Here is a 13,905-nt window from a genome sequence, read left to right as displayed (position 1 = left end):
TATGAATAATAATTTCCGAAAGCAAAACAATTAAATAATTAAATTATATTTAAATTAAACAGAATGAAGAGAATGAATCACAGCACTTATGATGGGAAGCAGATGATACTACAGAACATGTGCTGTTTAGGTTGGAGAGCAGGTGAGGGTTAGTGATAAACACACACACACACACACACACACACACACACAGGAAGAGCATGTACCCTTAGGAGGAGAATCATGGGAACAGAGGACAAACGGAAGGAGAAAGCGCCGAGCTTTAGCAGCTTTGGTGGGCGTCTGAACCACCGAGTCTTCAGTGAAGAACGACAGATGGAGAGAGAAAGAGAGTGAAGCGAAGCAAAGCAAAGCAAGAGAATATGACAGGAGGAATGGAGACGCAATACACATATTTATCATCCAGATCCATGACAAAACATTTCAGCCTGACAAACAGCATACGATCCGTGACGCTCAGACGTTCACTATCAGCTCATCTCACACCAAAAATGAAACGCAACCACTGACTGCACGTGCTATTTGCGTTATTTTAGCACTTGATTCACTAATTGATTTATGCAAATCAGGTAACATTACAAACCCACCCAGAAATTAGTGCAATCACATCGAAATAAAGCATGTTTGCATTAAAAAGAATGAGAATAACTTCATTTAAATGTCTTCAGAAAGTGGTTTTAGATTTAGATTATGCTGAAAATCTCCAGTGTAAGCAGCTTATAAACAGAAGAGACATTCATGAGCATCTGAAACACAACTGATGATGAGCTTTAAATGTGTGCAGATGTTGCAGAAACCAGCCCAACATCTTGAAGACATCAAATATTAGAGAACTGCTAAAAGGATTCAGTGAAACTGCATTGATTGTAATATATCAGAGTGAAAACAAACATTCAGATGTGTTTCCCCATAAGTGATATAATTGGATTGTGAAGTGTCAAGCTCTGATATTACGAGCAGTGTTTGGCCTGAAAAGCATTACTATTGGTCATACTCAGGGTTAGTGAATTAAACAAAGATCTAACACTATGTATTAAACCTGAAATGTAATTATACTCATGCAGAATGTTTATGCTATAAAGTGATCATAAGTGACATAAGTTATCAGACCTTTTTCATCTGATAAGACAACAGAACTGGTGAAATCCCTCAGACTTACACTGAACACAATGCCTTTGGCAATTAAGCATCATATGTTGATATGAATTGCTTTACAGATTTGATAGATGATCAATAAACCTGATAAATCAGAGATGACGTCAGATGCGTCTTACCTGAAACAGAGATGGCACGAACTCCTGCCCGAATCCCCTCCAGCCGCTTCTCATTGTTGGCCAGTCTGTGGAGAAACCATTTCATTAACAAATAAAACTCTGATTATTGTTGTTTTCATGCACACATAAGACACATTTATTCAATGGCTCACGTAAACATGAGAACTTCCACGTGTGTGCGTTGATTTGGTACCTCATGCAAATATGCATGCTAACATAATCAAAATCATGCTAAAGCATTTTTACTTACTATATGCAACATTAAATTAAAACTCTTTAGTTAGCCATCAATTAGAACTTGGCAACACAGTATATAATATTTTATAATATAAGCCTGGGAAAATCATAAAACATTAAAATGTAATAAATATAACTATATAAATATAATGCAATATTATACATTATATTACATATTGTATTCTAAAAACGTTACAATGTTAATACCCAATTTTAAATATTGGAATTTCTAAATAGACATTATTTAAAAAAAAAAGTAATTGAATAAAAAAACATTTTATCTATAATATTATTTATTAATATTTTATATAATAATATAGTTTTTTCTCTACAGATTTTGAACTTAAATTTTAGCAAACTTCATAGGCGCCAAATAAAAATAAATAAATGAAAAAACAAAATTATTTTAAAATATTAAAAAGTTATAAAATATTAAATATATATTTAGAATAACATTTATTAATGTTTTATATATTAATATACTCCAGACTTTGGATGTTAAATTAGTCTAATGATGCTAAGATTCTAAGGGAACTTCAAGGGCAACATAAAAAAAACAATGCATTAAAACCATCAATAATATGATCACAAATATATAGTGAATGTTCACCCAGCTCTAGTCCCAGACTGAAGTTTTGGCGGTGTTTAAGCCTTAACTGGTGGTCAAACCTCCTCTAAATGAATCTCGCGCCTGTCGTCAGTTTATTAAACAGCTCATGAATGCCAGTGAAGTGAATTTATGACTTACTTTGGAATGGATGGAAGAGCTCTTTCCCCCTCTGTAGGACAGAAAAACACACAGCATCAGCTCATGAATCAAACAGGAGAACATGACTCACCCAAACACTATATTACCAAGAACTGCGTTTCATGCTTTACTACAAGTGGACTTATTTTCAATATACAGTATGTCCTGCTGAGACAAACAGCTGCGCTACTTCATACTGAGATTTTCCACTCAATGCATCCCATTCATGCTTTACTGCCACTAGAGTACAAACATCCCACAATGCAACAGTGTGAGTCAGACGTACCTTTCTGCGGTCTGACGATGAAGGACTGGTTGATGGCACTGAGCAGTCGACAGTATCCGTCGATGAGGTCGGCCATGTTCTCAGCGGTGGCGAAGGACGGCGTGCTGATCGTGAGAGGCTACGAGAAAGAAACCAGACTCACAATGAGCCACTATCAGCAACAGCAGCCTCATCATGACGTCAGGATACAACACACACCAGCTGCACTGACCAAACACACACACACAGTGCTGAAGACACGCCCACAAATACCAACAGACACGCCCTGCCCTTTACTCCAGCTGTGATTATGCTGTCTAGATTAAATATGATAAGACAAAAATAATAACAAACACACAACACGCCATTATAGTCTAGCCTGATTCCCAAACAAATGACTCTTATGAGCTGGATCGAACATAACATAATTTATTTATATAGCACTTTTTATAGCACAAGAAAAAAACTATTATCAATCATTAAAAACAGAATATCAATATAAAATAATCAAAGCACAAAATGATTCAACAAGTAAAATATAAAGGGAAAAAAAGAAAAGGCACAAAAGATCAAATAAAACGATGCAAAAATACACACACTTCAATTATATTTAATCTCACAAGTTAACAGTTTAAATCTGTTTTAGCGTTACTGATATACTATTTATCAATGTTTAGAACTAGATTTCTAGTTCCATTATTTTTTCTGTTTTCTTAGTCATTTTAGTGAAATACAATATTTAATATAAAAATGAACACTATTACTACTTAGCTTTACTTTTTATTTCAGTCTTAGTTTTAGTCCTTTTAATACTTCAATTGCATTTCAGTTAGTTGCCATAGCAAAAGTTATATATATATATATATATATATATAGTGCCCTGCATAAGTATTGGAACAGTAAAGACAAAATCACTATGTTGGCTGTGGAGTCAAGACATTTGCAAATATGATTAAAAGATGAATATGAGACAAAACTACAGAATGTCACATTTTATTATTAGCCGTTTCAACACATACATGTTTTACCAAATAAAAAGATCAGCACTTTTAGAGTTCATCCCACTCATTGATGTGAGCGTAAGTATTGGGACAGTTAAACATAAGGCAGATATAAAAGATGAAAAGCTATTATTTAGTAGCAGATCCCTTGCACACAATCACAGCAGTGAGTCTGTGACCCATAGACATCACCAGACTCTTGCTCTCATCCTTTGAAATACTTTTCCCAGCCTTTAATGCAGCCAATTCCAATTGTTGCTTGTTTTGGGCAGTTTCTGCCTTTACTCTCCTCTCCAGCTGGTGAAATTCATGTTCAATCGGATTTAAATCTGGAGATTGACTTGGGCAATCTAAGACTTTCCATTTCTTTGCTCTTATAAACTCCTTGACTGAACTGGCAGGGTGTTTTGGGTCATTGTCCTGATGCAATATGAAGCACTTCCCAATGAATCTGGTGGCATTTTCTTGAATATTGGTAGGCAAGATGGTTTTGTACCCTTCCAAATTCATTCTGCTACTGTCATCATACATTAAGTCATCAGTAAAGTTGAGAGGGCCTGTTCCAGAGACAGCATGCACGCCCATGCCATGACACCACCTCCACCATGCTTTACAGATGAGGCTGTATGCTTGGGATCATTTGCAGTTCCCTTTTTTCTCCACATTTCTACTTTCCCGTCACTTAGATAAAGGTTCATCTTTGTCTCATTGGTCTATAAACACAGTTCCCAAACTCTTCTTTTGCAAACTCTAATCTTGCCTTTCTATTGTTGGTGCTGGTCAGAGGTTTGCATCTTGCTGTGTAGCATCTGTAATTCTGTGTCAAAGTCTCCTGAGGACAGTAGATTGTCAGAGCATCACCCCAGCTTTCTGGAAGTTGTTGGTGATTTTACAGACATGTGTTTTAGGATTCATTTTCACAGCTTTTATGATTTGTCTGTCATCAACTACTGTTGTTTTCTCAGCCGATCAGGTCGTTGTTGGTTGCTCTTGATTTCTCCATGCCCTTTGTTTTTGCTAGAGCTCTAATTGACTTCCTCTTTTCTTTTAGCACCAAATTGCTTGCTTTTCTCTCAAAGTCAGCTTCCTCATCTTCATCCTGGTTTGTATGTGTCATCATCGAATGCAAGATTCAGAATACAGAAGTAATGGATATAACTGATACGACACATTCCCTGCTTTTAATATCTGAAGAATTAATGCAACAGCAACTGTCCCAATACGTATGCTCACATCAGATGAAACACTAAAAGTGCTGAACTTCTTAGCTGGTAAAACATCTATGTGTTGAATCACCCAATAATAAAATGTGACATTCTGTAGTTTTGTCTCATATTCATCTTTTTATCATATTTGTAAATGTCTTGACTCCACAGCTAACAGAGCAATTTTGTCTTTACTGTTCCAATACTTATGGAGGGCACTGTATATATACACACACATTTATTATTTTCTTCATTTTTTACTCTTCAGTTTTCATTTTAATCTTAGTTAAATGCTGGTCATTTTTTACTTGATTTATCATTTTTATAATTTTATTTTATTATTATTTTTATATTCTGTTTAGCTTTATTTATTTATTTTTTTCAGTTTGTTACCAAGGCTACAATTATACTTATAAAATAGTTTAATCTAACATTTATATTTTGTTTTATTTCAGCTATATTTCAATTACCAAAAAATGTTAGTTAACAATAACACCACTGGTTCAAATCAGTCTAACGAATCCACCACAGCATCTAAATCTGGGTAAAAATGGTGCCTAAAAGACAGACAATCAGAAAGAGAAAGACTGACAAAGTACAGACAAAGACGCCAAGACCCAAAATAACAGTGACGGACTGAAATTAGAGCGCTGTCAGCGCAGGGCTGAGCTGAGTCACACATCTCAAACTAAACACCACATCCTACAATCAGAGCATCAGCTACATTTCATTTACTTCTGAGCTCAAACTCCCAGACAAAGCCGGATTTTGTTGGAGAAGCATGGCTGATCGTTTACCTCAGCGGCTCCTGCCACGTCCAGCTGTAAGACGCCCTTCCTCTCCTTCTCCTCCGCGCAGGAGTAATGGATGCTCTGCACCTGAGTGAAGTTGGCCAGATGTGTCGGCTGAGAGAAAAAGGACACGCATTACTCATGCATCACATGACAGAGAGACTAATGCAACATAAGCTTTTAAATTTAGAAATTCCACCTTAGCAACTTCAGAAATCAGCCAATCAGAATATTTGCTGTATATTTTTATTTAGGATTTTGGACCAATGAGATTTCACCGTGGGCGGAGCTACTCATAAATGGAACCAAGCAACTGAACAAAACAACTAGGGTTAAAGCAAAATAGATGCTTGTTGCTATGGTGATGTGAATCTGTGTTACCGTCAAGCCCTTGTCTGTCAGGTAACTGATTCCCTCCTCTGGACCGATCGCGAGATCCACTGATATGACCCAACTCGACTGAGACAGACAGACAGAGAGAGATGAGCATCAATCACAGGATCTGAACGCACACGGAATTCAGATTTAATCAGAAGAAACTAAATCATTAAGGGTTAAAAATAACACAAAAAAAGCCTCCTATATAATTTTATCTACAAATATTGCTTTCATTATACCACCAAAATGAAAAAATGCCACACTAACTATGATAAAATACATAACGTATAATATAGTATGCTATACATTAAAGTTTGGGTTTGATAAGATCAATATAGTCTCTTTTGCTCACCAAGGCTGCATTTATTTGTTTAAAAATACAGTAAATTTGTGAAATATTATTACAATTTCAAATAACTGTTTTCTAAGTTAATATATTTTCAAATGTAATTTTTTTTCTGTGATCAAAGCTGAATTTTCAGCGTCATAACTCCAGTCTTCAGTGTCACATGATTCTTCAGAAATCACTCTAATATTCTGATTTGCTGCTCAAGAAACATTTCTGATTATTATCAATGCTGAAAACAGTTGTGCTGCTTCATATTTTTGTGGAAACTGTGATACGTTTTATTTTTAACGGTTCTTTGATAACCAGAAAGTTCAAAAGAACAGCTTTTGTTTGAAATAGAAATCCTCTTTAACATTATAAACGTCTTTACTGTCACTTTTGATCAATTTAATGCATCCTTGATGAATAAAAGTATTTCAAAAAGAAATCTCACTGACCCCAAACTTGTGACCAGCTGCATATAGTATGTAGTAATGCACAAATACAGTTTAATGATTGTTAAGAAATATTTTGGTTTGGTAATCCTTCATTCTGAACCCTGAGTGTCAGTGTCACTAATGTAATTGCCCATTGAGCAGCAGGGGGCAGTAAAGTCCCATGATTCCCCACAGCAGGGGTGACCTGACGTACCCCCAGAGCACATCGAAAGCACTCTTTGTCAAATCTGTAGACGGGTGCCAGGATCTCAAAAAACTTCAGTATGCTCTGCTCGTCGTTCAGGTTGGCGAACTGCTTAAACGTTTGTTGGATCTGTTTCCTCAGCGCTTTGGCCTGAAACACAGAGAGAAAGAGCAGCGTTACACTTCACACACTGATTAAAAACACCAGCAGAGCTCCGGTTAAGTCCCTTTTCAGCAATACTAGATTAAAAAACCACTCTAATAACATCATACTGGATGACAGCGCTTGTGCAACTGGGTGCTATAAAGATCAGCATACAAATGTATTTAAAAAACCTCTTAAACTTGTATTTGAATTCAAGTGAAGTCTTTTTTTGTGCAGCACTTTTCACAATACACATCTGGGTTATTATAGCTAATTAAAATTAAAAGCTTTTTAAAAAAATGTGTTACTTGAAATAAAATAAGCATTAACTGAGATAAAATCAAATCTACAAAAATGTAAATGAATTTTTTTCAGCCAGTTGCTAAGGAAACATTTCTGACTTTTATTTAGTTTAGCAATGTACTAAAATAAAACTATAACTGAAATTGAAATTAATAAAAAAAAATATAGACATTAAAACAAAAATGACATATGAGGGGTATTACAGTTAGATCTAAAACCATTAAAATATTTTCATTACTTGAAATAAAATACATTAAATTAAACAAAATAAAATATACAAATAACTTATTTTATGTCAGCCAGTTGCCAATTAAATATTTCTTACTTTTTTTTAATGTACTAAAATTACAAAAAAATTATAAAAACTATATAGACGTATAAAAAAATGAAACACATATAGTAAAAAAACTATAATTAAAACTCAATGATAAAATTACACATAGAAATGGTTTTAAATCAGAATTCAAGGTTTAGCAGTTTGTGCAAGTGCAAAAATGAGTATAAACAAATAACAGTGATGCTTTTCTACGAATACGAAACTTCATGATGAAGTTATAGCATAATTTAATAATCCAGAATCCACCTGGTAATTAGTGCTGACAGGGTCATTACTACCATTAAATCCAGCTGTCCATCAGATAAGACGCACTAGAGTGATCAATCTCTATCAGCTTTCTCTCGCTCTCCTCAAAATACACACAACCTGCTCACTGCTGATGGACGTGACGACCTCTGAAAGGCATTATGGGCATCCTAACAGCATTCCAGACACAGATACACACAGATCATATCAAACATGTGAGCAGTCACTTCAGACGGGACGCCCACCCTTCCTGACAGGAAGTGCAGCCCGTATCTGAGTTTACATCTGCAGAGGAATTATGGGAAGGGTCTGACGGACCAAACCAGAGGGGAATGCAGTTTACTTCATCTAGAGACTCTCTTATTACAACAAATCATCGTTACTTATCATAACAGAGAGCTGTTGATAACAATGGGTAAAATGTTCTCTTATTATATGTAACAGAAATGAGTCAGCAATCCACAATCCTTCAGAACACAGATTAAAAATCTATTAATAAACCTAGTTATTGATTCATACTATTAATACTAAATATGTTAATAAGACAAAATCTTATTTAAAGTTAAAAAAGTTAAATAAATATGAACAAAAAACATCAATAAAAGATGATGAAAAAAAAAAAATATATATATATATATATATAATCTAAAAACAGCATATAATAAAAATATAAACAAACAAACAAATAAATAAATAAACAACAATACATTAATAAATTTATAAATTATGGCATACCCAACTATTTCTGTCTCTTTACTGCATAAAGTTTAAATATTGTCCAAATAAGTCTGAATATTAATCTCTGTCATCTATTATCTTTTCTGGTTTCTCTTAATTGATTTTAATGGAATATTTCTGCCATCATCTATATACATAATGCCATTTACAAATCAGTATATTAGAGTGATTTCTGACGGATCATGTGACACTGAAGACTGGAGTAATGATGCTGGAAATTCAGCGGCGCATCACAGAAATAAATTACATTTTAAGAGATATTCACACAGAAAACAGTTATTTTAAATAGTAATAATATTTCACAATTTTACTGTTGTTGTTGTTTTTTTTTTTGTACAAATAAATACAGCCTTGGTGAGCAGAAGAGACTTCTTACACTTTCACTGCATGGAAAACAGCAGCTCATCATATTTCCTTTTATGCACCAGCCAAAAGAATCATGCAAGTTTTGAACGACATAAAGTGAGTAAATAATGGCAGGATTTACATGTTTTGGGTGAACTATCCCTTTAATAAGCCCCCTGCGCTTTGAAAACAAACAGTATTGTTATTAAAATGATGACATGTGAGCTCAGCTCAATCAGGGCTAGATTTGATTTATGCGGTCAGTGACAGATGGCTGCGCTGTTAATTGAACCCGTTTCTAACTCGATCAAATGAGCTCTGCTCACACACTGATGCTGGAAACTCGAGAAAATGACATTTTCTAGGAAGCGCACAGATTAAATGTTATAATCGGCCTATATGAACAGATCTTGAGCAACATAACCGCTCACACGAGCTCCCGGCTGATGGGAATAGAGCGTGAGGCAGTGGAGGATGGGGCGATTTAACACCTCTGTCCCGCCCACGTGCGCACATGTTTGAGGCTGACCCTCAGGGTCACAGGACAACCCCACTATTTTACTGAGCATCTGTCTGCAGGAGTGTGTGGGACACTATTCTTACAGCAGCTGCACACACTCACACCACCAGCTTACAATCCCCATTCCCCTCATCCCACAACCATCATTAACAGAGTCACCATCAGGGTTACTGTAGTTAACGGAAACTATAACCATAAAACAATACAATGAAATAAATATATATATATATATATTTTTAAATATATTTTGCAGCTTGTTGCCAAAATAACATTTCTCATTTTTTAGAGATAAACTAAAATAACAACAATTACATATTTTATATATTTATACATAATATATATTTAAATTATATTAAAATGAATAAAAACTATACAGAAAAAATACAATTGAATAAAAGTAATAAAATAAACAGAATACAAATATTTAAAAAATAATAAAAATTACAAAAGCACAGTTACAAACAATTTAACTAATATTAAAATGAATATAGAAAATTTAAAAAATAATTAATGAAATAAAATATTTATAAATATTTGTTTAAATAAATAAAAATTACAAAAGTAGATCAAAAATAATGCTACAAAAAATTAAATAAAATGAAAAAGAAAACAGTAAAAAAAATAAGTTAAATATTAAATACTTAAAAAATCTAACACTGAATGACAAAAAGCACACAACAGAAAAAATGAAAAATAAAGTAAAAAATATGAATAAACGCTAAAAAATAAATAAATGCTTAAAATGATTTAAAAACAACAATGCTTATAAATCAATAATACTTATACATTTTTTAAATAATAATAAAAAAAATCACAAAAGCAAAAAACAATGCTTATAAATCAATAAAATACTTATATAAATGATTTAAAAACTAATAAAAAATCACAAAAGCAAAAAACAATGCTTATGAATCAATAAAATACTTATATAAATGATTTTAAAACTAATAAAAAATCACAAAAGCAAAAAACAATGCTTATGAATCAATAAAATACTTATATAAATGATTTTAAAACTAATAAAAACCACAAAAGCAAACAACAAAACTACAAAAGGAAACAGAACATATAAAAATAAAAAAAGCTATTTTTAAAAATCTAATAAAATATTTGTATACTTATAAACTAATAAAAACGACAAAAGCACAAAGGACTCAAATTTAAATAAAATTGTAACTAAAAATAGAAATATAAACTAATGGTATCTCAAATACAGTAAAATAACACTTAAAGCCGTCATTAAACGGAAGATATGATCAAGTTTACAAACAGATATTATGATGTATTTCTGAGTGATATGACTTAAAACATGAAAAAACATTGAGTTAAGACATGATTTCATCTGTTGATTGTTAAGTGGATTGTAAAATACTGGAATGTGATTGGTCTCACATACATCACAGATATTAAGTGAGCTTATCACACAAAGAGCAAGTTATGACATTTTGATTAAAGATTACAAAATACCATATATACACACACACACATGCATACATACATATATACATACATATATATATGCATCATTTGCATTAATCTGATTTCATGCAACTTTAATTCCAAGTATTCAACTTAAACCAGAGACATATTGGCTAAATGCTTGAAAATGCACAAGTTTAATAGCCAATGTGTTCGCGGTAGAAAGCATCCTCTCACCTTAACCGATTCCAACAAACTTTTGGGGAAGAACCGTCGTAGTCCAACGTCTTTTCTGCAAAACAGAGAAACAGAGCAGAAATCTGAGCACAGATGTGATGAAGTCATCGCAAACTCACGGACGGCCAACAAAACGTATTTTAATTCAGACATTTCCAGAGAGAAGCAGCCCATCTGGTGAACTGATCTCATCACACTGATCTATAAACGCATGCTGGATGACGTGGACCTAATGAAGCAACTTCTCCAAACATCAGGAAAACATGTGTAAAGCATTACTATAACAATCATAATCACATGTCATCCTCTACTGCGTTTTATAGACATGCTTTAAACACATCAACAAAATACACCAAATAAATATTTCAGCTCTGTCATGGTAATGCATTTCCAACCTCTCCTTTCTGCATTAATTACGCATGTTTTGATGAGAAAAAAATGAACCGTAATGAAGTAAAAACTAGAATTTTGTCTAATTTTTCTAATAATTTAGATTTTTTTTGACAATTTAATACAAGAAGTCTTGAGGCTGGGTTGTGAAAAACCCTGTTACCATCATATTTTCCCTTTTAAATTAATGAACAATTTAATTGATTTGTGGCATTATCATCATAACCATCCTTTGTTTTTTTCTTTTTTAATGTTAAATACCAGCATACCGAGCTGGAAGAGTCAGCTGACCTGTATCTGTTAGAGAAAGACGTGTAGAGCAAGTGCGTAAGCAGGACTGTACAAAAAATTATCTCAACATTTTCTGGGATTTTATCGATAAAGATAATTAGACGATATTTTGCTGAGTGTGTTATCGTGCTGGTATCTGAAGGACTGCCGTGGACAGCTGGCTCCTAAAGCTGTTGATATTCTTCATATTCTGTGTGGTCAGTTCACAGCAGTGATAGAAATTAATCTTTTCCAATAAGTTTAAAGTGATTGATTGATTTTTACCTTTTATGGGCATTTTTACCTTTATAAAACCTTTTTTTTCTAAAAGTGTGCATCATCTTTTGGGTCAAATTCTTACATTTAATCAGTCAATTATAATAATAATACATTTAGGCTGTTACTAAAATGAAATCAGTATCAATAAAATTAATCTTTACAGAAGATGCATCTAAAGTGGCATTTAGATGTATTTACACGTGTTAATGTAGAAATGTAGAAATAATGTTTTGATATTTTAAACATGAAATGCTGAATATTTGAAATTATTTAAAAAAATGAAAAGATACTGTAAATGTGAAATTAATACACTATCGCATTTCTATAATTCAAATCCGTTAAAGGATTGTTAGGCTGCATTAATTAGGTCAACCGGGAACACTTCCCAAAACACCTGATGTACTTGTTACATCGTTAGAAGAATGGCATCTACGCTAATATTAGTCTGTTTCTTTCTTATTCCGAGGTCACCGTAGCCACCCAGATCCAGACTGTATCCAGATCAGATGTGGATCAGCACCTAGAGATGACCTCTACAGCCAGGACACCTAGATGACCCCAGAGACTGATCCCCAGTGAAGACCCTGTCTCCAAGACGGCCATCGGGACAAGACCACAGGAACCAGATGAATCCACCCAGCTTTATATCAAGCCGATGTAAAGCTGCTTTGACACCATTTGCATTGTTATAAGCACTATACAAATAATATTGACTTGACTTAAAGGCCAATAAAAGCCAGCAGTCCCTGATGATAGTTTCATCATTTCATCTAAATGAAAAGCACTCTGGGTTGGCTTTGCTCAGCTTTAACCGCGTGGCGTCTCGCCAAAACAATTCGTCCGTGTTTATGGACCCTGAGAGCGGCACATCAGTCGATACTTTAACTGCTGCACTAAACCTTTAGTCCAGAGAGGTTAATGCTGCCAGATTCTCACACGCTGTTATCACTAATTCACATGCGTTACAATAAAAGCACTAAATATAAGTGAATAATCTTCCACAAATTCAATACACAGTTTCTACCCTACTCTGCTGTAACCATTAGGCCACGACTTTAATAAATAAATTAATAAAACCAAACTATATAGAAATTTAAAAAAACTGAATATAGTACAATAAATGTTTTTCCTCATAACATTATATCATTAACTATTGGTCTGTTAAGCATAATATGATGCAGTAATGTTTATAAAACAAAAATGATATAAGATCACTTAATATCTACTATTAAAGATATATTATTTTAAGATATGCATTTATATATTTTATAAATCAATATTAGACATTATATGGGAATATAATATAATATATAACAGTTTCTGCCCTAATATGTTGTTCAGAGCAGGGTTAGAATGAAAAAAGTAAAAAAAATTGGATTTGAAATAAATATCATACAATATATATACATTTCAACTGAAATAAAAATAAAAATAACAAAAAATTAAGAAAACAAAATCACTAAAAGTTTAACTAAAATTAAAAAGAAAATATAAAAATAAAACCTTAATCCAAATATGAATCAAATCTATAATAGTATATGACTGCTAGTAAAATAACAGCGGTTCAGAGGTGAACCAGGTGATGATGTCCTTCCCTCCAGCTGCTGTCTGTGCAGCTGTCACTCAAATCAGAGCGAGTCTGTGATTGGTGTGCTCTCTCTGCCCTGTCCCGCCCCCTGAAGGGCCAGAGCGCGTGTCAGTCTCCGCTGAGATGAAGAGTGACTCTGTGTGTTCGCTGAGCACATGATGTTCAGCAGATGCTCAGTGTTATTAGCACTGATCTGTCAGTCAATATCCTGGCACTCTGA

The 13,905-nt window shown here is 33.6% G+C and overlaps 1 protein-coding gene across 5 annotated transcripts in view; it reads right to left on the bottom strand.

The window, feature by feature from the left end:
- LOC306847540 (focal adhesion kinase 1-like) overlaps positions 1-13,905 on the bottom strand; it is a 90,964-nt gene that overhangs the window by 20,216 nt on the left and 56,843 nt on the right. For all 5 annotated transcript variants that reach the window (XM_079381527.1, XM_079381526.1, XM_079381524.1 and 2 more), the window contains 7 exons: positions 11,159-11,213; positions 6,879-7,019; positions 5,903-5,980; positions 5,528-5,635; positions 2,546-2,663; positions 2,260-2,290; positions 1,275-1,339 (listed from right to left, as the gene is read on the bottom strand). In XM_079381527.1, coding sequence (XP_079237653.1) covers positions 1,275-1,339; positions 2,260-2,290; positions 2,546-2,663; positions 5,528-5,635; positions 5,903-5,980; positions 6,879-7,019; positions 11,159-11,213 — 596 coding nt within the window. The remainder of the gene's footprint in view (positions 1-1,274; positions 1,340-2,259; positions 2,291-2,545; positions 2,664-5,527; positions 5,636-5,902; positions 5,981-6,878; positions 7,020-11,158; positions 11,214-13,905) is intronic.

This window comes from Barbus barbus, assembly GCF_936440315.1.
Source record: "Barbus barbus genome assembly, chromosome: 27".
In the NCBI taxonomy this organism is placed as follows: domain Eukaryota; kingdom Metazoa; phylum Chordata; class Actinopteri; order Cypriniformes; family Cyprinidae; genus Barbus; species Barbus barbus.
The sequence above is the reverse complement of the archived record's forward strand: the minus strand, read 5'-3'. Positions and strand labels throughout refer to the sequence as shown.